The following is a 23732-nucleotide window of genomic DNA, read 5'->3' on the forward strand; positions in this document are numbered from 1 at the left end:
TTTCTCAATTTAGTAAAAAACTGACTCTGAAATTAACTTATATCATAATTAGTAGTAAAACCACTTGAAATGTTTTCATTAAAGTGAAGAATAAGAAAAGGATGATTTAACTACCTTTTTAGCTATTGCTCATTATTTAATAATAGTATTGAATTATAGCCAGTGTAATTAATTAAGAAAATTGAACACATGATATAAAAGTTGGGTAATAAAATAATTGAAGTTAATCCAGTCAAGTATAAAAGCAAGAGTTAAAAATGATAGAAATATATCATTATTTATAGATAATAAGATTGCCTAGAAAAGAATTTAAACCTATTTTAAAAACATTATATAGCCAGTTATGAAATAAATATGCAAAGAATTGTTGCTATTGTTGTTGTTTTATCCTAAGAGAAACCATTTAGTCACAAGTAACATCTCTCAAATATTTCTTACATGCCAAGCACTGCAAGCATAAAATAACTGGGAATAAATATAATAATAAATGTATAAGAGATGCATAAAGAAAACTGTAAAACTTTGCCAAGCAGTGTAAAACAGAACAAATAGACAAACATACCTTCATCTTGGGTAGGAAGACTTCATATTAGTTCCTAAAGTAATTAGTAGATTCAATGCAATAACAAGTTTGCAACATTTCTGAGGAAATCTGACAAAACATTGGTAAAGTTTATCCTGAAAATCATTTAAATGTCCAGGGAAATTCATGTGATACTAATTCAGGAATAGACAGAGAACAGTAGAACCACATAAAGAGATCTGAAGTAGATTTAAGTAAATAGAGAAATGTACTATATGATAAAGTTGACTTTTAATCAGTGGATTTTAAGTGGATTATTTAATAAAGTGTTGGGGCATTTGATGAGCCACATTCTGAAAAAAAGTATTAAATGGATATTTACTCCCTAGCAAACTATATTTAATGTTTTTAATTATAATGTAAAACAATGAAACCACAAAAATTGTTTGCAGAAGCTCAGTTTTTCCTAGCCTCGGAATAGGGCTTTCTAAATGCAGCACCAAAAATTTTACTAAATGAAAATTATAATAAATGATATGATAATATTAAACAATATAATAATTGAAAATGAAGTACCTAGAACTTCAGTATGGTAAACAAAAGCAAGTGAGATTTACAGGCAGGTTGGTGCCACAACCCAGGCTTGTGTTACCAAACAAAGAGTTAATGTTCCCAAATAAACCAGACACCCAAGTACAAAATAGGCAAAGGATATGAAGAGGTAATTCCCCCAAAAAACACAGCAAATATCCAAAGAAAAGATGTCAGCATCACTCCTAATAAAATAAATGAAAATGTAACGAAATACAAGTTTCTTTCATGAGGCTGGGAAAAGTGAAAAAGGAGAAGTGACAGCAATGTCGGTGGGGCGGTGGAGAACAGCCCCCTTCCTGGCCCAGAGATGGAGTGTCAATTGGTGTTGCCTTCAGAGAGGTCCATTCCCAGACTGTACCAAAAGCGCACCTTTCGCCTGGCAACCCAATTTATCCTCAACAATCCCCTGTCCATGCAACTTTATTTCTACTAGAGATAAACTGTAAATAACCGAAATGTGCGTTATTAATAAGGTTATTGGCTAAATAAATAGCAGTGTATGCAAATAATGAAACATGCAGCCCTTTAAAATAGTGATAGATATTATTGTATGTATTCGTATTATTGAGTGGATAAATGTTCACAACATATTGTTTGATGGAGAAAGTAATTTCAAGGCAAATATTTAGTGTGTCTCATAAAATTGTGGTGATTGTGTGTGCACACACGTACACACTGTCAAAAATAATACTCACCTAAATGTTAGCAGTGGTTACTTTGGTGTCATGAAATTAGAGATGCCTTTTACTTTCTTTTTTATCATTTCCATATTATTTAATTTTTATAAGATGCACCCATTTTTATACTCACACAAAAAAAATCTTGAACAACTCCCAAAATCCATTTTGGGAGCTGAATTATCCTGTTGTGCCGTCTACAGTGAACCAGTGAGCCATATGTATGCCTTGGCAGTGCCAACAGCACTGGTCTCTTGGGTCACTGTCGCTCACAGAGGCCCTGAAGTCGGATAGGGAGGCCCAGGAGTGGGAGGTGGAGGCAGCTCCCCCAGAGCCCTAGTGACGCGTTCAGTTGCCTAGACAGGAACCTCAGAGCACACTCTGGACAGAGACAGAAACAGGAACAAATCAGTAGGCTGGAGGTAGAAGCCATCTGGGAGCCACTGGAATTTCTCTGTCAGCTCAGGAATTTGAGTTGAGGCAGAAATGAGGAAGTGGAGAAAGACTTACAACTCCTAGGATTTTGGAAACTGACTCTTAGAGCCTGAGAACTGCAGATTTGACTTTATCTACACCTGTGGTTCCTAAACATCATATCTACAAATGACTTTTACTCTAATTTCTTTAAAATTCAGCTTTACATCAACTCTCATTGGTTTTTGCTTATTTAAATAAATGTTTTGTAAAGTGAAACTTAATCATTATTATTAATTGGAAACCAATATTTTTCCCACGAAAAGTTAAGTAACCGTATAAACAAAGCTAAAGCAAAATGGAGTGAAAACAAAAAATATTTTATGTTGTTTCCAACAGAAAGCTGTGAGCTGAGCCTGCATACCCTCTCTCCTTGTTAAAATGGCAAGTTTTAGAAAGGCCTAGCCCAAAACTCAGACTTGATCTTTATTGCGCAGGGAGAGGGGATCACACCATTCATTCGCCTTACTATCCATCTACCATGTAAGGCCATCTCATGGCCTGCCAGTGGCACAGGCCCCGCTTGGAGGGCATTCTCATCTAGTCCAACACTGCCCAGGAGGAACCCTGTCCACAGCATTCCTCACCCCTTCCCTGCTCTCCTGGGCAGCAGGAGGTATTGTCAGAAACAGTGCCTAGGCCAGGTGCGGTGGCTCACGCCTATAAACCCAACACTTTGGGAGGCCAAGGTGGGTGGATCACGAGGTCAGGAGCTCAAGACCAGCCTGACCAACATGGTGAAACCCCTTCCCTACTAAAAATACAAAAAATTAGCTGGGTGTGGTGGTGGGCATCTGTAATCCCAGCTACTCAGGAGACTGAAGCAGGAGAATCGCTTGAACCCGGGAGGCAGAGGTTGCAGTAAGCCAAGATTGCACCACTGCACTCCAGCCTGGGCAAAAGAGCAAGACTCCGTCTCAAAAAAAAAAAAGAAAAAAGAAACGAAACGGTGTCTGGTGCAGGGTGGAATCGGCAGTGGTCCAGACTTCATGTCCGCCTTGTCCGGCCTTGTCTGCAGGCCTTCGAGGACATCTACCTGGAGGAGCGGAAGACCATCAAGGTTCTGCTTGAGTATGCCGACAAGATGTTCACCTATGTCTTCGTGCTGGAGATGCTGCTTAAGTGGGTGGCCTATGGCTTCAAGAAGTACTTCACCAATGCCTGGTGCTGGCTCGACTTCCTAATCGTGGATGTGAGTGTGGGCACCCGAAGGGAACAGGAAGGGGAACCCCATTGCCAGTGTGGGAGAAGGAGGTGAGGCAGAGGGCCCGGTGGGAGCCAGCAGGCTGAAGGGGAGGCACGAGGCAGTGCTGCAGCGCAGACAGAGAGGAAGGAGGATGTGAGTCTGAGACTCAGGCCTTGTCCTCATGTTCCCAGGCTCAGAGGAAGACAAGAAATAGGAGACAGGGTCCTGCCTCTAGAGCCCCCAGTTTGGAGCCACAGCAGGCAGAGACCTAGGCCCCTGCTTCTAGGGGAGATCGTTCGAGAGTAGTCAAGGTAGGGGTGTGAGCCAGGGCAGGGGCTGGGGGCTCAGGGTCCAGAAAGGGAAGTGAGCAGACAAGCTTGTGCTCTAGCACACACCACAGCAGACTGTAAGTGTCCATCGGGCCCACTAGACAGATGGCCAGTTCAGAGCCTCCATGCACACACGAGGGGGACAGTTCAGAGCCTCCATGCACACATGCCAGGGGGAGAAGGCTGCTGAAGGGATGCTGGGCAGGCAGGGGAGAGCTTCCAGCTCAGGGGGAAGGTACTGGCTGGGGAGGATGAGAGAGGGGTGGAGTCACCCCAGAGGAGGAGGAAGCCGTGAACACTGGCTCGGGGGCTCTGGGTTGCTGCCCTAGACGATCAGGTAGCTGTGAGGGCTGCCTGCCCAGGCTGTGTCCAAGGAGGGCCTGGGGCAGGAGGTCAGCGTGGCTTCTGAACACCCGGTTGGCAGATGGAGTGTGAAGCCCCTGCCCCACAGCTACCCAGGCCCCAAGACACTGCTGGGTGCCAGGCAGCATGAATGCAGGGTTACAGGGAAAGTAACCAAGCAGGGAGAAACAGGTCGGTGCAGGGCAGCTCTGGGTCTGCACTCGCTGAGGACAAAGAAAGAGAAGGCAAAGGGTGCAGGCAGAGGGACCTCTCTGGGGATCAAACAAAACAGAATGGGGGATCAGGATCTGCAGACTGAAAAGGGCTTTCCAGAAGGCTTTGTTGATGGCTTCCGGCCTTAACATCGAGCTCTGCACACCAGCAGGAGCTATCCTTCCTGTGCTTACAGGACAGGCTCAGGCCTGTGCGGTCTCCATACCCCACTCAGAGGCTCAGTCCCCAGTAAGCCTGGCCAGAGTCCAGGTTGAGGCTACCAAGGCTGGATGGGAAGTCAAAGTGTGGGTGGCCGTGGTGGCAGAGGCACCTTGGGCTAGAGGGATGCGCAGAAATGCAGATCCAGGTCCTTGGACCTGCAGTTCAGGCCTCTTCCTATCACCCCAGGTGGCCAAGAGGATGCTGATGCTGGGGTAAGGGTGTGCTGTGGGTGGAAGAGGGGCGAGGAGAGCTCTAGACACACCGGGCTGCCTGGCCCAGCCCTCAGAGCCTCCCTGAGATGAAGGAGAGGCCCCTGAGGACTCCCCGTTGAGGGAACATGGGAGGGCCTGGGATCCTGGCCACTCAGCCCTGAGGCTCCCTGACCCGCTGTTCCTGAAGCATCTTGGGCAGTTGGGTCTGCTGAGGGTCTCCCGCAAGGCAGGCCAGAGGGAATCTGCACAGACATCTGCAGAAGCCCATCCACCAGCCGCTGGCCACCTTGGGGAGCTCAGAGCCAAGGCAGGGGAAAGGGAACTGGCAGTGCTTCCCTGCTCAGGCCCAAGAGAGGAGAAGAAGCCTGTGGAGAAGGCAACCAAGGCTCACAGCAGGGAGGGGCCTTGCCCAAGGCTGAGCAGAAGGAAGTGGGTATGGAATGCAGCTTTCCTGACACTGGCCACACTGCTGTGCCTCTACCCCATCCACATGCTTCACGGGAAAGTTTGTCTTCCATGACAGAGTCTAGGGAAGGATATTTCCAAGAAGAATTCTGCATTATTTTTCAGTAAATGCTGTTGGGTCTCTTCTGTGTGCAAGCACGGTTATGGTGCTGGGGATCTTAGGGAACAAAACAAGAACGCTTCCCCACATGGAGGAAGGTGGCTGCAAACAATCAGCATAATCAACAAGCCACTTTTACATTATGTGGAAAAGTGGTATCTATCATGGAGCAAAGAGAACTCGGGAAGGGAAGTGGGTGGGGTGGAGGGGAAGGTGCAGGTTACCACGTTAAATAGGATGATCAGGGTAGGCCCACTTTGGTAACATTTGAGCGGGTTTGAAGTTGGGGTTAGCCAGGCCAGTGTCTGGCAGACGTTCCAAGCAGAGGTTGGAAGAGCAGTGCAAGGACAGTGTGTCGGGAGCACGCCTGGCATACTGGGGGAAATGCAGGGAGGCTAGAGCCACTAAGCAGAAGGAAGTGCAGGAGATGAGGCCAGATTGCAGGGAATGCAGCCAGATTGCCACCTTTGAAAAAATATGGGCTTTGATTTAGAATGAAATGGCGGTAGCGGGGCAGAATTAGAAGGCTCTGAACAGAAGAGTGCCGTGAACTGACTGATTTTCTTTAGGGCTCACTAGGTCATGGAGGCAGGGTAGACAGGAATGAGTAGAAGCAGAGAGAAGAGTTAGGAGGCTCAGGCCATGATCCAGGGAGAGACAATGGAGGCTGGGCCAGGAGGGTGGCAGTAGAAGTGGTGAGAAATATTTGGACTTCAGATGTATTTTGAAGGCAGAGCCAACAGGAAATCCTGACGGGTTAGACACAGGGTGTCAGAGATAGAGAGGAGGCAGGGAGGACGCCAAGGATCGTGGCCTGCACAGCTGGAGGGATGGAGTTGCCGTCACCTGAGACGGGAGGCCATCACAGGGGCAGATGGGGCAAGCTTTGCAAAGAACAGACCGCAAGGCAGCCTGTTAGGAACTGGGCAGACGGACCAGCTGGACCTGGCACTCTGGAGGTCCTGCCCTCAAGGAGAGGTCCCTGAGAGATGCCCCCCGACTCTCCAGGATCGAGGGCCCATAGCCCAGCATCCTTGAGGGGTGAGTGCGGGCAACACCGAAATCAGTCTGGCGTGTCTTCCTCCCCTCGGCCTCTTTGCTCAGCTCCCTCCGACCTGGTGCTGCCAAGCCTGGGAGGAGGCTGTGGGAGTCAAGCCCCTGCCCCCAGCCTCTCCGAACCCCAGGCTGGCCTGAGCACCAGGGCAGTGTGAATAGTGACTACCGGGGAGGTCAGGCAGGAGGCCATTTTTGGCCTGTAATCACAGGCCAGCGGTGAAGTAAGAAGGGAGTGGATACCCACGGAGCTTTAGAAGGACAAAATCCACAGAGTGGAAGTGCCCTGGGAGGGGTGGGCCAGCGGGAACAGAGAGCTGAGGCTCCTGGTGCCACCAAGTCCCCACCTTTGCTTTCCTTCTGTGAAGATGTTGAAATGCTGCACAGTCTGGCCTTGGGGAAATGCCCCGCAATTGTCTATTTGCTCCTACTCAACCCAGGACTGTCTCTCCTTCCTCAAAAAAGGCTTCTTTGGCGAAGAAGGAGATAGGTCCAAGAATTGGAATTGAAGGAAAGAATGTGGAGACCAAAAGCCTAGGCTTTGTGTCCCTGCTCCGCCACACCAGCGAAGTGGCTTTGGAATTCAGTTTTCCCATCTGTAGAACAGAGGTGACACATCGCAACATCGCAGGGTTAGTGGGGTTATTACAGAGTATGTATGTGACGTGCACATAGCAGCCTCTCAGTAAAGGCCCAGAAGCCAGGACACTCTTAGGCTCGCCCCAGCTTGGGCTCTGGGAAGCCTGGCCCAGTGCAGAGCTGGCCTGTGATGACAGTCCACCCCAGGACTAATGAAGAGTGGACATGGGAGGCCTGTGGCTCTCTGGCACCTAGCGCCATCTTAGCAGGGCCAGGAGCCCTACTGTCTGTCCCCAACAGTGGGGAGCTGTTCCCATCCTCCCCATTTCTATTTTGCCTCCCCCAGGTCTCTCTGGTCAGCCTGGTGGCCAACACCCTGGGCTTTGCCGAGATGGGCCCCATCAAGTCACTGCGGACGCTGCGTGCACTCCGCCCCCTGAGAGCTCTGTCACGATTTGAGGGCATGAGGGTAAGAGAGGCGGCTGCCTTCCCACCAGGGAGTGGGAGGCGGTCCCACGGAGGGACCCCCAGCCTCAGCTTGCTGACCCGCAGGCCCAGCGCACTGCTACCCAGGGCCCCTCCCTGTGTTTCTGATGTCCTGTGGCCACGGAGACTGTGGCTGAGGCTGACTTGGTAGGAGCATGGCCCAGAACCTCCAAGAGAGGCACAACTGGACATGGAGGCACCCTGAGGGTAGGCAGCTGTGAGAACCCACCTCCAGGGCTCACCCTCCAGCCCTGTGAGCTCCTGTGAGGGCTGGGAGAGCACTGGACAAAGGAGAGGAAGCAAGAGACTTGCTGGGCACAGGGGTCTCAGCTGTACCCCAGGCCACTGGCACCAGGGCCCCTGTGCTTCTGCTGTCCTGTGGGGCTGCATCTCTGTGTGCCCACTCGGTGTGCCCCTCTGCATACCCTGCCTCCTGGCAGACACAGGCTGCCAGCCCTCTGTGATGGGCAGTGGGGCTGTGGTCGGGAGGGTGAGGGAAGAGGCGTAGAGCAAGCTGCATTCCCAGCATCAGACAGAGGCTGTACAGGAAATGACCACGTGCTTAGTGATCTCCTGTGCACCATTTTCCTAGTGCAGATCCCTAAGCATTTTTCAAGTCACCACATTTTACCGAAGAATAAGAGCAGATAAGTCAGATTTGAAAGCCCACCAAGAAAAACATCAGCCGTGATATATAGCAAGAAAACAAATACACATGTGTGTGTTTGTGTGTACTTTGGGGTATTTTTTTTTAAACAAAACATACACAGTTCTGTGTGGCTTCAGAAGACATGTTTGTTTGTCTCTCACTGACCCAGCAGGCACCACACACAGCTCAGGTTGATGGTTTTGAACCTTGCCCACGCCCCCAATCCATGGAGACACACATAGCTCATTCCTGGTGTGAAATCATCCACAAGATATTATTCAGAGTTAAATATCTCTTTGGGAGCAAGGACATTTGATTCCAGAGGGACGCAAGGAGACACTAGGTGCCAGGGATGCCTCTGCGGTGGCCGTTGGCCACAGAGCCAGCCAAGGGCAAACTCCCAGGGCTTCCCCGCCTCACTCTACACCCAGATGTTCGGTGCCCTAAGAGCTTGTTTCCCACCCTGTTCCAGGGTTCAGCGTGCCTTCTGGGGAACAGCATCCCCCAACCTGGCATCTGGGCCACACCACACGGTCCACACCAGCTTCACCTCCAGTCTGTGTGGCGCTCGTGTTCCTGGTGCATGGACAGCTGGGGACTTGGTCCATAAGTGGGGTGGAGGGTCCTAAATGCCTCTACTAGGGAATCTTCTACAGGGTGCTCTGAGTTTAGATGCAGAACATGAGGCTGTGGCTCCATGGGATCTGAGAGCCCCTCACTGGGGAGCGGGTATCACAGGGAGTGCCCATGCCACCTGCTCTCTGGCTCTGCTCTTATGGGAGCACTGGAGAACTGCCACAACACCCTCTAGACACTGCACTGAGGTCCCCTGGGTTACTTCAGGGGAGAACACCCATCCATCCCAATAGCAACAACCTAAAATAAACCGGAATTTAGCTCCAAAAATGTAACGACTCTTGGGATTGTTAGGAAACCCAGTCTTGGGGACATGTTTTGAGAGGTCTTTCCCATCAAGTTGCTGGCATCCTCAACCAGCACACACCGTGGTGAAAATCAGGTTTTAAAGATCACAGATTCAGGGCAGGGCCAAGAAGGGAAAGCAGATGTTCTGAAGCCACACCAGACTCTAGTGTGCACTCCCCTCACTCCCCACCAGGGCTTCCAGCCATGGAGCTGGCCTCTCCCATGAGTGTGGGATCTGCACACCCACCTGCACAGCCCCCTGCAGCCAGGGAGTTCATTCTTTCGTGGGGAGGGTCTTGAAAAGGGCATGCGCTTTGGGCCCCCCCAGGAACTGAGCCACTTCTCTGTCCACTTGAGGTGGTGGTCAATGCCCTGGTGGGCGCCATCCCGTCCATCATGAACGTCCTCCTCGTCTGCCTCATCTTCTGGCTCATCTTCAGCATCATGGGCGTGAACCTCTTCGCGGGGAAGTTTGGGAGGTGCATCAACCAGACAGAGGGAGACTTGCCTTTGAACTACACCATCGTGAACAACAAGAGCCAGTGTGAGTCCCTGAACATGACCGGAGAATTATACTGGACCAAGGTGAAAGTCAACTTTGACAACGTGGGGGCCGGGTACCTGGCCCTTCTGCAGGTGGTAAGTCCTGGAGAGAAGGGACTTCCTTCCTCCCAATAGCTGTCAAACAGCATGGCCATCACCCATGATGTGGGCAGGAGTGGGGCAGTGGGGCCATGCTGGATCTTCACAGGAGGATCATAGTGCCCAAAGGAGACTCAGGACTCTCCAGGGATTTGGCTCCTTGGGAAATCCCCAGACTTTCAGTTCTAGAACCAATACCACATTCTCCAAATTGCAGAGTATAGGGATGGCTCCGTGGTGCTATAGAACCAACTCCCCAGCCAGTAGTCAAGTTGACCTCTTCAGGCTATCAGTTAGGCAGTGTGATGGCACAGGTTAAAAAATGAAAGCCCATAGACCACTCAGGAACTGAACTGTTAGCAAAGTTGTGACTGTGGCCACCCTCTGTTATAAAAGGTAGTGTTAGCTCTTGTGTTATTTAAAAGAACATATTTCCATCTTTGATGTGCAATGTTTAAGCACACACAATCCTTCTAGGGTTTTCATTGATTTTGTGAGTATGGTGGCTTCCGTGATTATAGCACATTCCATAAAATTAACCTACCATTAGCCTTGACTAATGCAGCAGAACCACAGTGCAAAAAGCTACAACTTGCTTGTCTTGCTATTCCAATCTTAAGCCCAGACACCTGTCTCTGGTTCCCAAAGCAGAGGAAAACTCAGCAGACTCTTACCTGGAAACTTTAGGCATCCACTCACACCTCCACCCATCCCTTAAGCCCCAGTGGTAGTCCCATAAAGACTCGCCTGCACTGCCTACTGGAGAACGGTAGATTAGCGCCAAACCCAAGGAGCTGTCTATTCCTGCAACTGTCCCTCAGAATGTTGGAACTTTGGAATAAAAGGCCTCGTTTTGTAGACTAAGAACTGCTCACCTTTCCAGACACAGCCGCTCGGTGTTTGGGAAGAATTCAGTCATAAGTATCTCATACCCTTGGGTGGTCCCCAGCAGTTTCCAAAGTATTTCCGGGCCTATCTTTATAGGCAAGGGCCTGTTGGTACAGGGAGCTGGAGTAGCTTGCCTAATATGGGCGACCTCAGCTTCCCCTTCTGCCTTACCTGCCTCATAAGAATTCTTAGACACAGGAAGTTTGTGTTACTGAGCTTGTGCTTAGAAAGGAGGCTTGGGGACTGGCCACAGTGGCTCACACTTGTAATCCCAGCACATTGGGAGTCTGAGGTTGGTGGATCATTTGAGGTCAGGAGTTCGAGACCAGCCTGGCCAACATGGTGAAACCCCCGTCTCTACTAAAAACACAAAAATTAGCTGGGCATGGTGGTGTATGCCTGTAATCCCAGCTACTCAAGAGGCTGAGGCAGGAGAATCACTTGAACCCGGGAGGCAGAGGTTGCAGTGAGCTGAGATCACACCATTGTACTCCAGCCTGTTTGACAGAGTGAGACTCTGTCTCAAAAAATAAAAAAGAGGCTTGGGGCAGGACAGGACTGGATTTGGCCAAAAACACAAATGAGACTTCACTGGGGAGTCAGTCTCACCACCAAGCATGTCTCTTGGGCTCTTTCTGCATAGCAGCCCAGACTAGGGCTGGTGCCACCAGCACCAGGGCCCTCTCTGGTTCATCCCCCCTCTTTGCTCCCTTGGTGTAGTGTGCTGGAGCCAGCTTGTGCCAGCTCACAAGAGCTCATCGTTACATTTTCAGAAATTTTGCAAGCTGTTTATTAAACATAGCCATTAAAAAAAATTAATTCTATAAACTTACAAAATTAACTAAATGATATTAAAGCAAAGGTAATAAACACTCAAGATTCATCATTACTTTTTAGTGTTATCATCTATGCTTTTGAGGTTTTTTACATCTAGTTTGTCTGTATAGTGGGAGTACCATAATGCTAAGCTCCTGTGCATCTCTTCTCAACTCCATTGAGTAACTTCACATTGGTAACCTGAAATCAACCATGGTGGGAATATTTACACAAGAGAAATTGGCAAACCAACAATCAGGGTTTTTTCTTTTCTTCTGGGAAGTCAGCTGTTAACTATTTACCAACACACCGTTGACAAAAGAACCCCCTTAAGTACAAGGGAAGGTTGAGATTCTTCAGGAACTTCCCTTGAAAGTCCATGGAGCAGAAGCCACATGGTTCTCTGAGACATAGGACAAGAGGGACCAGGTCAGCCCTGGAGTCTAGAACACAGAGTCTAAGCTCCACCTCTGTCTCCCTGACAGAATCGCTGGCAGGATTCTGTGATGTTTTAGAAATGGAAATGAGTGTGGATCTGAAGGACAGACCTCCTGCAAGCCCCCTCAGACTCTTGGCCTCAATCAAGAAGCTTATTCCCTGCTGCATGGCCTTCTTGGGGCATCCGCTCAGTTGCTTTCCCTCCACCCCTAGCCCTAAACAAGGTCTTTCTCTGACCACCTGGGCATTTGGATGCTGCTGAAGGGGTGAGGTGGGGTGGCTTGCTTTTCATAAGAAGCTTGCTTCTGGCTTCATCCGTCCAGACCAGAGCCCTAAGTAACTCAAGCGAGGTGCAGAATTAAATGATTGTCCTAATCTTGTCTTTTCCTCCCAGGCAACATTTAAAGGCTGGATGGACATTATGTATGCAGCTGTGGACTCCAGGGGGGTAGGTTGCCACAGTGGCCCCTTCCACCAAGTCAGGCACCTGAGGCTTCCGGTTGCTTGGCCACCAGGGAATCAGTGTCTGCATCTGAAAGCCCAGCCCACAAGGGCAAGATCTCGTGTCACTCTGGAGTACAACCTCTCTGGAATGCCCAAGCCTGGCTCTGGGGCAAGGTTGCTTGGTCTCCTAAAAAGTCCCAAAATTCTCAAATGTCTTTAATTAAACTCATTGTAGTTTACTGACTTTTACCCCCAGGAGGATGGGGTGGAAGCAACAGAGATGCAAATCAAGCTTCTTCTTTGTCCAGCACCCCACCCGGTCACACTGACAGTTCAGTGAAGACTGAAAGAGGTCCCCATGTACTCCAGCCTCCCACTGACCCAGGGCCAGAGCCAGGCACTGATACTCTGCCAGCCCTGAGCCCAGCATGTCTGCTGTCCTCACCTGCCACCATCCACTCCTCTCACCTCTATCGCCACCCACCTCTGGCCCACAGACTCACATAACTGGGCTAGTGACCTTCCTCTAGATACATCCTCTCTCCCACAGAATGGATGCCCCTAGCCAGCCCTCCGCCTCCACCCCCCACCCCTCCCCATGTGACCCCCGAGACCCCAGCCTGTCTGATCTCCCTGTGTGATTTCTCCCTCACAGTATGAAGAGCAGCCCCAGTGGGAATACAACCTCTACATGTACATCTATTTTGTCATTTTCATCATCTTCGGGTCTTTCTTCACCCTGAACCTCTTTATCGGTGTCATCATTGACAACTTCAACCAACAGAAGAAAAAGATACGTAGAGCACCAGCTCCCCGCTGGGCTGGGCAGGGCAGGGCTGGGTGCCAGGGGATTGAGGGGCCATTCGGGCTCCGGGCCCCATCTCACCTCCCCTGCTGGGGATGGTTCTCTTCTTGCTGCTGCTGGAATGAGGTGGGGAGAAGGGTGTGTCCAGGGATGTAACATGTCTAGGCCTGTAAGAACATAAGAAGGGGCTTTGGTGGGAGGCCCCATGTCTGCCCTAATCCACCTGAGAGATGAGACTCCTGGGAGAAGCTGGTGTGAGAGCTGCATCTGTTCACCTGGTCCATGATCAGAGGTCATGGGTAAGGCCTTTGCAGAGGCCCTGGGTCTTCCCAGAGCTTCATCAGAGCGGCTATAACTGGGTTGTAGACAAACTAAGTGAACAGAGAGAACCTGAAGGCTGGTTGAGCTAGAAGGGGGAAAGGGCAGGGGGTGGATACTGGATTTGCAGGTCATAAAGCCAGAGAGATCTCAAGGTGAAAAGGGACAGGGCTCCTGGATAAACAGATTTGGGGAAGAATCTGTGGTGTAAAATAGGAACATATTTTGTCCAGGAGAGGAAGCCAGGAGGTGGTTGACCCTAGCATCCTCATCAAGGAGGCAAGATCCTGGTGCCCTCCATGCTGGGGCCTCTGAGAACCCCAGAATGAGGTTGGTGCCTTCTCTCTGCACTTAGGGGGCCAGGACATCTTCATGACAGAGGAGCAGAAGAAGTACTACAATGCCATGAAGAAGCTGGGCTCCAAGAAGCCCCAGAAGCCCATCCCACGGCCCTTGGTGAGCTAAGCTCCTGGTTCTGGGGGAGTGGGGAGGATCTTCTGGGGTCCCTGGGAAGCTTTCATGCCACGCGGCCAGCCATCAGGGCCGCCTCACAGTCTTTCAGCCCAGCCTGAGGGACGCTATCAGATGTCTGAGCATGAAGGAAGGTCCCAGCCTCATACAGATAGGGAGGAAGGTATGAGAAGGATGTAGCATCCCGGGACACTCTCCTCCCACAGGAACCCTCTGTCTCTGAGCAGGTCTCCTCCTTCCCCTCAAGGATGCAGGCTTTCCTCGGGAAAAGCAGGGCAGCCTTCACAGCCCCACCCCACCCCACTCAGAGCCTCATCCTTGGACCCCCAGAACAGTCAGGGAGCCGGATTCCTGAGTTAGCTGGTGGGGAGAGCCAAGAGCTCTGGAGAGTGGGGTCCTCTCAAAGACTGACTCCCTTGGCCCAATCAAGCCATTATCCAAAAAAAAGTGTGTGTGTGTGTGTGTGTGTGTGTGTGTGTGTTTATAATCTTTTCTAAGTGGGAGAACAGAAAAAAAAATGTGTATATATATGTGTGTGTGTGTGTGTGTGTGTGTGTGTGTAGAGATATATATGTATATATATATAATCTTATTTCTTTCCCCAAATAATCTGGGCTGATTTACAATTAAAGACACATGTAAATATGGTTAGTACAATAAATAAAATAAATTACATTAAAAAGTAGAGAAAATATATTAATCTAAGCACTGACATAATTACTAGGGTTGAAGTTGAAATTTACCCTTGAGCCTTCAGACTGTGGCAACTGAAAGGGAAGCACAGTGAACAGTATGCTAAGGATGCTCAGGGCAGGAAAAATCTCTCCCTGAAGATCCGTCATGGAAGTCCTCATGGAAGATGGAGCCTTGGAGCTGGGCCTTGAAGCCCAGGAAGCATTTCAGCAGGAGAGCCAATGGCTTTAACCTCCAGGAGTTTTTCCTCTGCACTCTCTGTGGCAGTGTGGCAGGGGTTTTGGGCTCACTAGAGGGTAGAGTGGGAGGGTGGGTGGCCTGGGATGAGAGGCAGAAACGGGCATTTGCCAGCCTCCCAAGGGCCCTGCTGAGCGCTTTCCATTTGTCTCTCCTTTCAGAACAAGTACCAGGGCTTCATATTCGACATTGTGACCAAGCAGGCCTTTGATGTCACCATCATGTTTCTGATCTGCTTGAATATGGTGACCATGATGGTGGAGACAGATGACCAAAGTCCTGAGAAAATCAACATCTTGGCCAAGATCAACCTGCTCTTTGTGGCCATCTTCACAGGCGAGTGTATTGTCAAGCTGGCTGCCCTGCGCCACTATTACTTCACCAACAGCTGGAATATCTTCGACTTCGTGGTTGTCATCCTCTCCATCGTGGGTGGGTATACAAGTCAGCTGGACAGAAGCCCTCCCCAGCCAGGCCTCTCGTCCGGCCCCTGAGTCTCTGCTGAATGCCACGTACAACCCTAGGTTCTTTCATTCTTTTTTCAGTGCATTTCTCACCCCCCTCCCCACACACACCTCTCCAGAGAGAACTTATCTGGAAGGGTCCACTTGGGTCAAGGAGACCAACCTGGCAGAGGACCCAGCACTCCCTCCTGGCCCCACCCTCCAGAGGACCTGGGAACACAGTTCTCTAACTGCTTAGATAGCTTCAAGGATGAGTCTGGGAATGGGAGTGGGTGCTGTGGAGGCTAGTTCTGCCCGCACTTAGGTTGAAGGAGAAGGAAGCTCACTAAGGATGAGGTGGGTCCCCAAGGATAGGGGGTAGGTGGCCCTCCAGAGTAGAAGTTATCCCTGAAGATGGAAAATTCTGGAGCTAACCGCCAAGGTGTATGCCAGACTCTTTCAGACATACCTGCCTCATGCAATTCACCCAGTCAATTCAGCACTAAAGGAGGGAGATTGTACAGCTAGGGAGAAGCAGAGACCCAATCCTGACCCATGTCTGTTTGACCTCAGAGCTCAGATCTTTTTTTTTATATAACAGCTTTACTGAGACATAATTCACATACCATAAAATTCATGGTTAACTTAAAAGTCACTTTAAAGTATACATTTCAGTGTTTTTTAGTATATGCACAGAGCTTTGCAACCATCACCACTATCTAATTTTAGAATATTTTCCTTTCCCCAAAGGAAACTCTACCCATTTAATAGTCACTCCCCATTCATTTCCCCTCTCCCTCAGCCCCTGAAAGCCTCTTATCTAAAATTTTGAGGGACCACCAAACTGTTTTTCAATTTGGCTGCACCTTTTTACATTCTTACTGTCAATGTATGAGGATTCCGATTATTTCGCCCTCACCAACACTTGTTATTGCCTGCATTCTTTTTATGGGAGCCCTCCTAGTGGGTGTGAAGTGATATCTCCTTGAGGTTTTGATTTGCAAAACCAAATGACTGATGACTAACGATGCAGGACATCTTTCCATGTGCGTGTTGGTCATTTATATATCTTCCTTGGAGAAATCTCTATTCAGATCCTTAGCTCATTTTTTAATTGGGTTATTTCTCTTTTTAGTGTTGAGTTGTAAGAGTTCTTTACATATTCTGGATCATAGTCTCTTATCAGATATATGACTTGCAAATATTTTCTCCGAGTCTGTGGGTTTTTTCATTTCCTCGTGGTGTCTATTAAAGGACAAAAGTTTTAAATGTTAATCAAGTCCAGTTTACTTACATTTTTTCTTTTGTCACTTGTGCTCAGAGCCCAAACTCTTAACTCCACCCCCATGGGGCTCTGCCTTACAGTGACTGTAACTTTCATCTTTCTGCCATATACAACCTCTGCCACTGGTAAATGTAAAGGATAATGCAGGGGCTAAGGCAGGCACTGCTGTGGCTATAGTGATGGGCAGATGGAAGCACAGAGTAGGGTCAGGAATCTCTGGGGGGTCTCAAGCAGGGTGAGGGTGAGAGCGTGCCTCATGGGACTGGAGAGGAACTTTAGAGAATGCAGGATGTGAGCAACAGGAATGGAACCATTGAGGGACAGTCTCAGAGGCTTTGGAAGGTGCAGCATGTACTTTAGGATCATCTCCTGGCCCAGTGTTTGGGCAGTACCAGAGAGGAGTGGTTAAGAGATGAACTTGGAGCCCGAATGTCTGAGTCAAATCCCAGCTTCTCACTCACTAGGTGGCAACTTGGGTAAGTTACCTCACCTCTGTTTCCTCTTCTGGAAGATGAGAATGATGGCATCTGCTCACTTCCTAGGACAACGGGAAGGACTAAATGAAATGATGGCTATAAAGTGCTTGGCCCATTGCTCCACTGACCGTAAACCCTGGACACATGTCAGTCAGTGACATTTTTATATAAGGAGTCTGGAAAGGGCACTTGGGCCATATAAGACAAGTTTATTTCACTCTTTATTCTGTCATTTATATCCATGCCCCTTAAAACTCCAAACCCAGGTAGTCACTGGAGATCCAGGGGTAGTGAAGCCCTCAAAGGTGGCAGAGTTAGGAGGGTGATAAGAACCATCACAGAGAGGCTGAGAGAAGACACTGGCCATGGTGTGGCATCAGGGAGCACTGATTTCTGGGCCAGTGTTTCATGCCCTTCGATGGGCACATAAATCATCCGGGTATATTAAGATGCAGCGGGCTGCGGTGGAACTGAGATTCTGCATTTCTGATAAGCACCCAGGAGATCCCAAGGCTGCTGGTCCTCACACCACACTTTGAATAGCAAGGAGCTAAAAGGCCTGAGTGCTAGTCCAAGCTGGGCGGGCAGGATGCTAAGCAGAGCCCCTCTGGCCTGAGAACCCAAGATACAGAAGATGGGCCTAGGACAGCTCTATTGTGCAGGTACACACTGAAGATTAAGGAATGAGGGGGCTGAGAAGGAACCCTGCAAAGGACCCATTTTTCTGGGTGACAGATGCAGACCTGGAGACTCAGACAGGCAGGAGCAGGCAGAGTCCTAGCATGCCCAGTGGACGCAATCCTCCTGGAAGGGCCACCTCTCCTTGGCTCCTTGCCTTACAGAGACTCCCCCACCCCTGCACAGTGATGCTGGCTAGAGGACCGAGGTGCCACCAGTAGCCACAGTCTCTGTTGTTTCCCACAGGCACTGTGCTCTCGGACATCATCCAGAAGTACTTCTTCTCCCCAACGCTCTTCCGAGTCATCCGCCTGGCCCGAATCGGCCGCATCCTCAGACTTATCCGAGGGGCCAAGGGGATCCGCACACTGCTCTTTGCCCTCATGATGTCCCTGCCTGCACTCTTCAACATCGGGCTGCTGCTCTTCCTCGTCATGTTCATCTACTCCATCTTTGGCATGGCCAACTTCGCTTATGTCAAGTGGGAGGCTGGCATCGACGACATGTTCAACTTCCAGACCTTCGCCAACAGCATGCTCTGCCTCTTCCAGATCACCACGTCAGCCGGCTGGGATGGCCTCCTCAGCCCCATCCTCAACACCGGGCCCCCCTACTGTGACCCCACTCTGCCAAACAGCAATGGCTCTCGGGGGGACTGTGGGAGCCCAGCTGTGGGCATCCTCTTCTTCACCACCTACATCATCATCTCCTTCCTCATCGTGGTCAACATGTACATTGCCATCATCCTGGAGAACTTCAGCGTGGCCACGGAGGAGAGCACCGAGCCCCTGAGTGAGGACGACTTCGACATGTTCTATGAGATCTGGGAGAAGTTTGACCCAGAGGCCACTCAGTTTATTGAGTATTCGGTCCTGTCTGACTTTGCCGATGCCTTGTCTGAGCCACTCCGTATCGCCAAGCCCAACCAGATGAGCCTCATCAACATGGACCTGCCCATGGTGAGTGGGGACCGCATCCATTGCATGGACATCCTCTTTGCCTTTACCAAAAGGGTTCTGGGGGAGTCTGGGGAGATGGACGCCCTGAAGATCCAGATGGAGGAGAAGTTCATGGCAGCCAACCCATCCAAGATCTCCTATGAGCCCATCACCACCACACTCCGGCGCAAGCACGAGGAGGTGTCAGCCATGGTTATCCAGAGGGCCTTCCGCAGGCACCTGCTGCAACGCTCTGTGAAGCATGCCTCCTTCCTCTTCCGTCAGCAGACGGGCAGCAGCCTCTCCGAAGAGGATGCCCCTGAGCGAGAGGGCCTCATCGCCTATGTGATGAATGAGAACTTCTCCTGGACCCTTGGCCCACCCTCCAGCTCCTCCATCTCCTCCACTTCCTTCCCACCCTCCTATGACAGTGTCACTAGAGCCACCAGCGATAACATCCAGGTGCCGGGTTCTGACTACAGCCACAGCGAAGATGTCGCTGACTTCCCCCCGTCTCCGGACAGGGACCGTGAGTCCATCGTGTGAGCCTCGGCCTGGACACATCATGTGAGCTGGCCAGGACACACCAAAAAGCAGCCTTTTGCACCGCGGCAAACCCAAATGCAGTCAGTCATAAACAGCCTGGGGCCTTCCTGGCTTTGGGAGTAAGAAATGGGCCTCAGCCCCGTGGATCAACCAGGCAGAGTTCTGTGGTGCTGCGTGGACAGCCGGAGCAGTTGGCCTGTGCCTGGAGGCCTCAGACAGACCTGTGACCTGGTCTGGTCAGGCAATGCCCTGGGGCTCTGGACAGCAACTTCATCCCAGCTGCTAAGACGAAATAGAAAATTGAGACTGTATATGTTGTGAATGGGCTTTCATAAATTTATTATATTTGATATTTTTTTACTTGAGCAAAGAGCTAAAGATTTTTCCATGGACATGGGCAGCAATTCACGCTGTCTCTTCTTAACCCTGAACAAGAGCGTCTGTGGAGCAGCCGGAACTCTGTTCTCAAAGCAGAAGTGGAATCCAGTGTGGCTCCCACAGGTCTTCATTGCCCAGGGGTCGAATGAGGTCCCCCTCCCACGTGACCTGAGATGCTGGGAGGGCTGAACCCCCCACTCACACAAGCACACACACACAGTCCTCACACATGGAGGCCAGACACAGGCCATGGGACCCAGACTCCCACTCTAAGGGAGACAGGCCTTTCCCTGCCGGCCCCCCAAGGATGGGGCTCTTGTCCACGGGGCTCACTCTGGCTTTCTGTTGTCTCCAAGGTCCCATTTTCCCCCTGCGTTTTCACGCAGGTCATATTGTCAGTCCTACAAAAATAAAAGGCTTCCAGAGGAGAGTGGCCTGGGTCCCAGGGCTGGCCCTAGGCACTGATAGTTGCCTTTTCTTCCCCTCCCATAAGAGTATTAACCATAAAACCAAAGGGCACAAGGGTGCCAGCCCCACTCACAGCCTGGCATACAGCTTGTCCTTGCTCCTGGAACCTGGCAGGCCCTGCCCAACAGGCCAAGGGAAGAGAAGGCTGAGCCATGTGGGTTTGGGGCTAAGAAGTTCACCAGCCCTGAGCCATGGTGGCCCCTCAGCCTACCTGAAGAGAGAAAATTGGCCATCTCCCAGGGTTCTCTGGACCATGTGCGGAGGAGTTTTCTGTGTGGTCCCCAGCTCCCCTCCAGACACAGAGACATGGGAGTGGGGAGGGGAGCTTGGCCCTGTGCCCTCTGCAGGGAAAGGGATGGTCAGGCCCAGTTCTCGTGCCCTGAGAGGTCAGGCCCAGCCTCTCTGGCTCAGCCCGGGATCCTGATGGCACCCACACACAGGACCTATTTGGGACAAGGTCCAGGTGGTCCTATAGGTCTTGTGAAAAGGCTTTTTCAGGGAAAAATATTTTACTAGTCCAATCACCCCTAGGACCTCTTCAGCTGCTGACAATCCTATTTAGCATATGCAAATCTTTTAACATAGAGAACTGTCACCCTGGGGTGACAGGGTCAACTGGTGGAGCCTGAGCAGGCAGGGGCTTGGCTGCCCCATTCCAGCTCTCCCACAGAGCCCCTCCATCAGGCGCATGCCTCCCAGGCCACCTCAGTCTCACCTGCCCGCTCTGGGCTGGCTGCTCCTAACCTACCTCGCCGAGCTGTCGGAGGGCTGGACATTTGTGGCAGTGCTGAAGGGGGGCATTGCCGGCGAGTAAAGTATTATGTTTCTTCTTGTCACCCCAGTTCCCTTGGTGGCAACCCCAGACCCGACCCATGCCCCCGACAGATCTAGTTCTCTTCTCCTGTGTTCCCTTTGAGTCCAGTGTGGGGCATGGTTTAACTGTCCCAGCGACGTTTCTCCAAGTGGAAATCCTATTTTTGTAGATCTCTGTGCTTTGCTCTCAAGGTTTGGAGAGGTGTGTGCCCCTGCTGGGCGCTCACCGCCCGCTGCACAGGCAAGAATGCGGTTGGGAGGCAGGCCAGGCTGCCAGCCCAGCTGGCCGGAAGGAGACTGTGGTTTTATGTGTGTGGACAGCCCGTGAGCCTTGAGACAGGTGCCTGGGGCTGGCTGCAGACGGTGTGGCTGGGGGCAGGGGTGAGCCGGACCCAACCCTTAGCTTTTAGCCTGGCTGTCACTTTTTTGATTTCCAGAACTGCACGATGATCAGCAGGAGGGGAAAAGAGAGTAGGAAAAAGGAGGGAAAGACAGACATCAAGTGCCAGATATTGTCTGAATTAATAGAGCACTTCTCACCAAACTTCATGTATAAATAAAATACATATTTTTAAAACAAACCAATAAATGGCTTACATGACCTGGTCTAGGCTCTGTCCTTATGCTGAGATTTGACAAGAGTGGTAGCAGAGGCCCGAGGGCCTGGGAGATGGCCTCATCCCGAGCAAGTCTGGGGAACTTGCTGAGAGAGCATAACACTGACCATCATAACCATGGTTTAAGCCTACAGTTCTGTGGCAGTAAGCACATGCATACTGTGGTATCACAATCACCACCGTCCATGTCAGGAACGTTTGTGTCAGCCCAAATTACAACCCTGCACCCATTAAACACTAACTCCCCACTCCTCCCTTCCCCCAGCCCGGGGAACTGCCATTCTGCTTTCCATCCCTACAAATTCGACTACCCTAAGTGCCTTATGTAAGTGGAATCATACAATATTTGATGAATTCGACTATCCTAAGTGCCTTATATAAGTGGACTCATGCAATATTTGTCCTCTTGTGACTGGCTTATTTCACTTACCATAATGTTCTCAAGGTTCATCCAGGTTACAATATATTTCCTTCTTTTTTAGGATTTTTGTTTTCAGAATTTTCAGAATTTTTTCTTAATTCTTTTCATAAATTTTCAGAATGTACATCCTTTTTAAGGCTGAATAAGATTCCATTGTATGTATTTTGCTTACCCTCTCACCCACTGAGGGACACTTGTGTTGCTTCCACATTTTAGTTATTGTAAATAATGTTGCTGTGAACATGAGTGCACAACTATCTGAGACCTTGCCTTCATTTCTTTCGGGTAGGTACCCAGAAGTGGAATTGCTGTTTCATATGGCAATTTTATTTTTAATTTTTTAAGGAACTGCCATACTGTCTCCCACAGCACAAGGGCTCCAGTTTGTCGACATCCTCATCAACTCTTGTTATTTTCTGTTTTGTTCAAAGAGCAGTCATCCTAATCTGTCTGAGATGGTATCTCATTGTAGTTTGTTTGTTTGTTTTTTATTTTTTGAGATGGAGTCCCACTCTGTCACCCAGGCAGGAGGGCAATGACACGATCTCAGCTCACTGCAACCTCCGCCTCCCGGGTTCAAGTGATTCTCCTGCCTCAGCTTCCCGATTAGCTGGAACTACAGGCACCAGCGACCACCAGCTAATTTTTGTGTTTTTAGTAGAGATGGGGGTTTCACCATGTTGGCCGGGCTGGTCTCGAACTCTTGACCTCAGGTGATCCACCCGCCTTGGCCTCCCAAAGTGCTGGAATTACAGGCATGAGCCACTGTGCCCGACCTCATTGTAGTTTTGATCTGCATTTCCCTAATGATCAGTTATGCTGAATATATTTTCATGTGCTTATTGGTCATTTGTATTTCTTCTTTGGAGAAATGTCTATTCAGGTCCTTTGAATGTGGTTGTTTTCTTTGTCACTGTTGACTTTTAGAAGTTCTCTATATATTCTGGATATTAATTCTTTATCAGATACATGATTTGCATATATTTTTCCCCATTCTGTGGGCTGCCTTTTTACTCTGTTGATACTGTCTTTGGATGCACAAAACTTTAATTTTCATGAATTCCATTGTCTATTTTTTCTTTGTTGCCTGTGCCTCTTCCCATCTTATTGACTGTTTTTTCAGCCTCCCTTGGCAGAACATCCTCTGGTGTCTAATGTTCAAGTTCTTTAGGCCCTGTGCTCTATCCTAGAAAGACTGGAAAACACATTCTTTTCCCTTCCCATGGCTTTGAAGAGTCTTGATCTTTTCCTGAGGCCAGGTCTCTCCCTGGAGCCCCAGGCCAGCAGATTCAGCTGCTTACTTTGGACATCTCCAGAGCTTTCAGGCCCAGCCCAGCCAACTCTGAGCTCCTCTGCCTTACCCTGAGCCTATCTGTGAAGGTGCTCCTACAAATCCATCCTCAGCCACATGCAGCCCTCACCTCTCACCCCTCACCTGGTCCAAGCCCCGTTGGCTCCACCTCCTTCGTGTCTTTCAAATCCCACCTTTTGGCTCCATCTTATTGTCCCTTCCTTGGGTGAGGCCAGCATCTCACCTCATGGAGGCCACCAGGGAAGCTCCTTCCTCTAACCTCATCCATTCCAAACTCTTCTCCACTCAGCTACCAGAGTGATATAATTACCCCCTGGATAAGACTGCACAGTGGCTTTCTGTTGCCTTAGGATCAAGGCAACCCCCTCAGAGGTCCCCCCAGCCCTGCCAACCTCTAACTGCATCTCTTCCAACCCCTCAAAGGCTCCAGACTCTTCCTCCTCCCAGCCTTGCCAGAACACTCTTCTCCTTTCCACTTGGCCTTCAGGCCTCCCTGCGTGTCCCTTCCTCTGGGAACCTCCCCTGACACAGCCCGGCCCCTCCCCACAATGTGCCCACTCTCGATGCTTCCCTGCCA

At 50.1% G+C, this 23732-nt stretch overlaps 1 protein-coding gene across 4 annotated transcripts in view; it reads left to right on the forward strand.

Annotated features, from left to right (window-relative positions):
• The window catches only part of SCN5A (sodium voltage-gated channel alpha subunit 5), a 102305-nt gene extending 80895 nt beyond the window's left edge, over window positions 1–21410 (forward strand). For all 4 annotated transcript variants that reach the window (XM_009201170.4, XM_003894663.5, XM_009201169.4 and 1 more), the window contains exons 21-28: window positions 3287–3460; window positions 7316–7438; window positions 9386–9667; window positions 12207–12260; window positions 12912–13049; window positions 13731–13835; window positions 14942–15212; window positions 17909–21410. In XM_009201170.4, the coding sequence (XP_009199434.2) occupies window positions 3287–3460; window positions 7316–7438; window positions 9386–9667; window positions 12207–12260; window positions 12912–13049; window positions 13731–13835; window positions 14942–15212; window positions 17909–19146 (2385 nt within the window). In that variant the 3' untranslated portion in view covers window positions 19147–21410. The remainder of the gene's footprint in view (window positions 1–3286; window positions 3461–7315; window positions 7439–9385; window positions 9668–12206; window positions 12261–12911; window positions 13050–13730; window positions 13836–14941; window positions 15213–17908) is intronic.
• The last annotated feature ends 2322 nt before the right edge of the window (window positions 21411–23732 follow it).

Source organism: Papio anubis, chromosome 2 (genome assembly GCF_008728515.1).
Source record: "Papio anubis isolate 15944 chromosome 2, Panubis1.0, whole genome shotgun sequence".
NCBI lineage: Eukaryota > Metazoa > Chordata > Mammalia > Primates > Cercopithecidae > Papio > Papio anubis.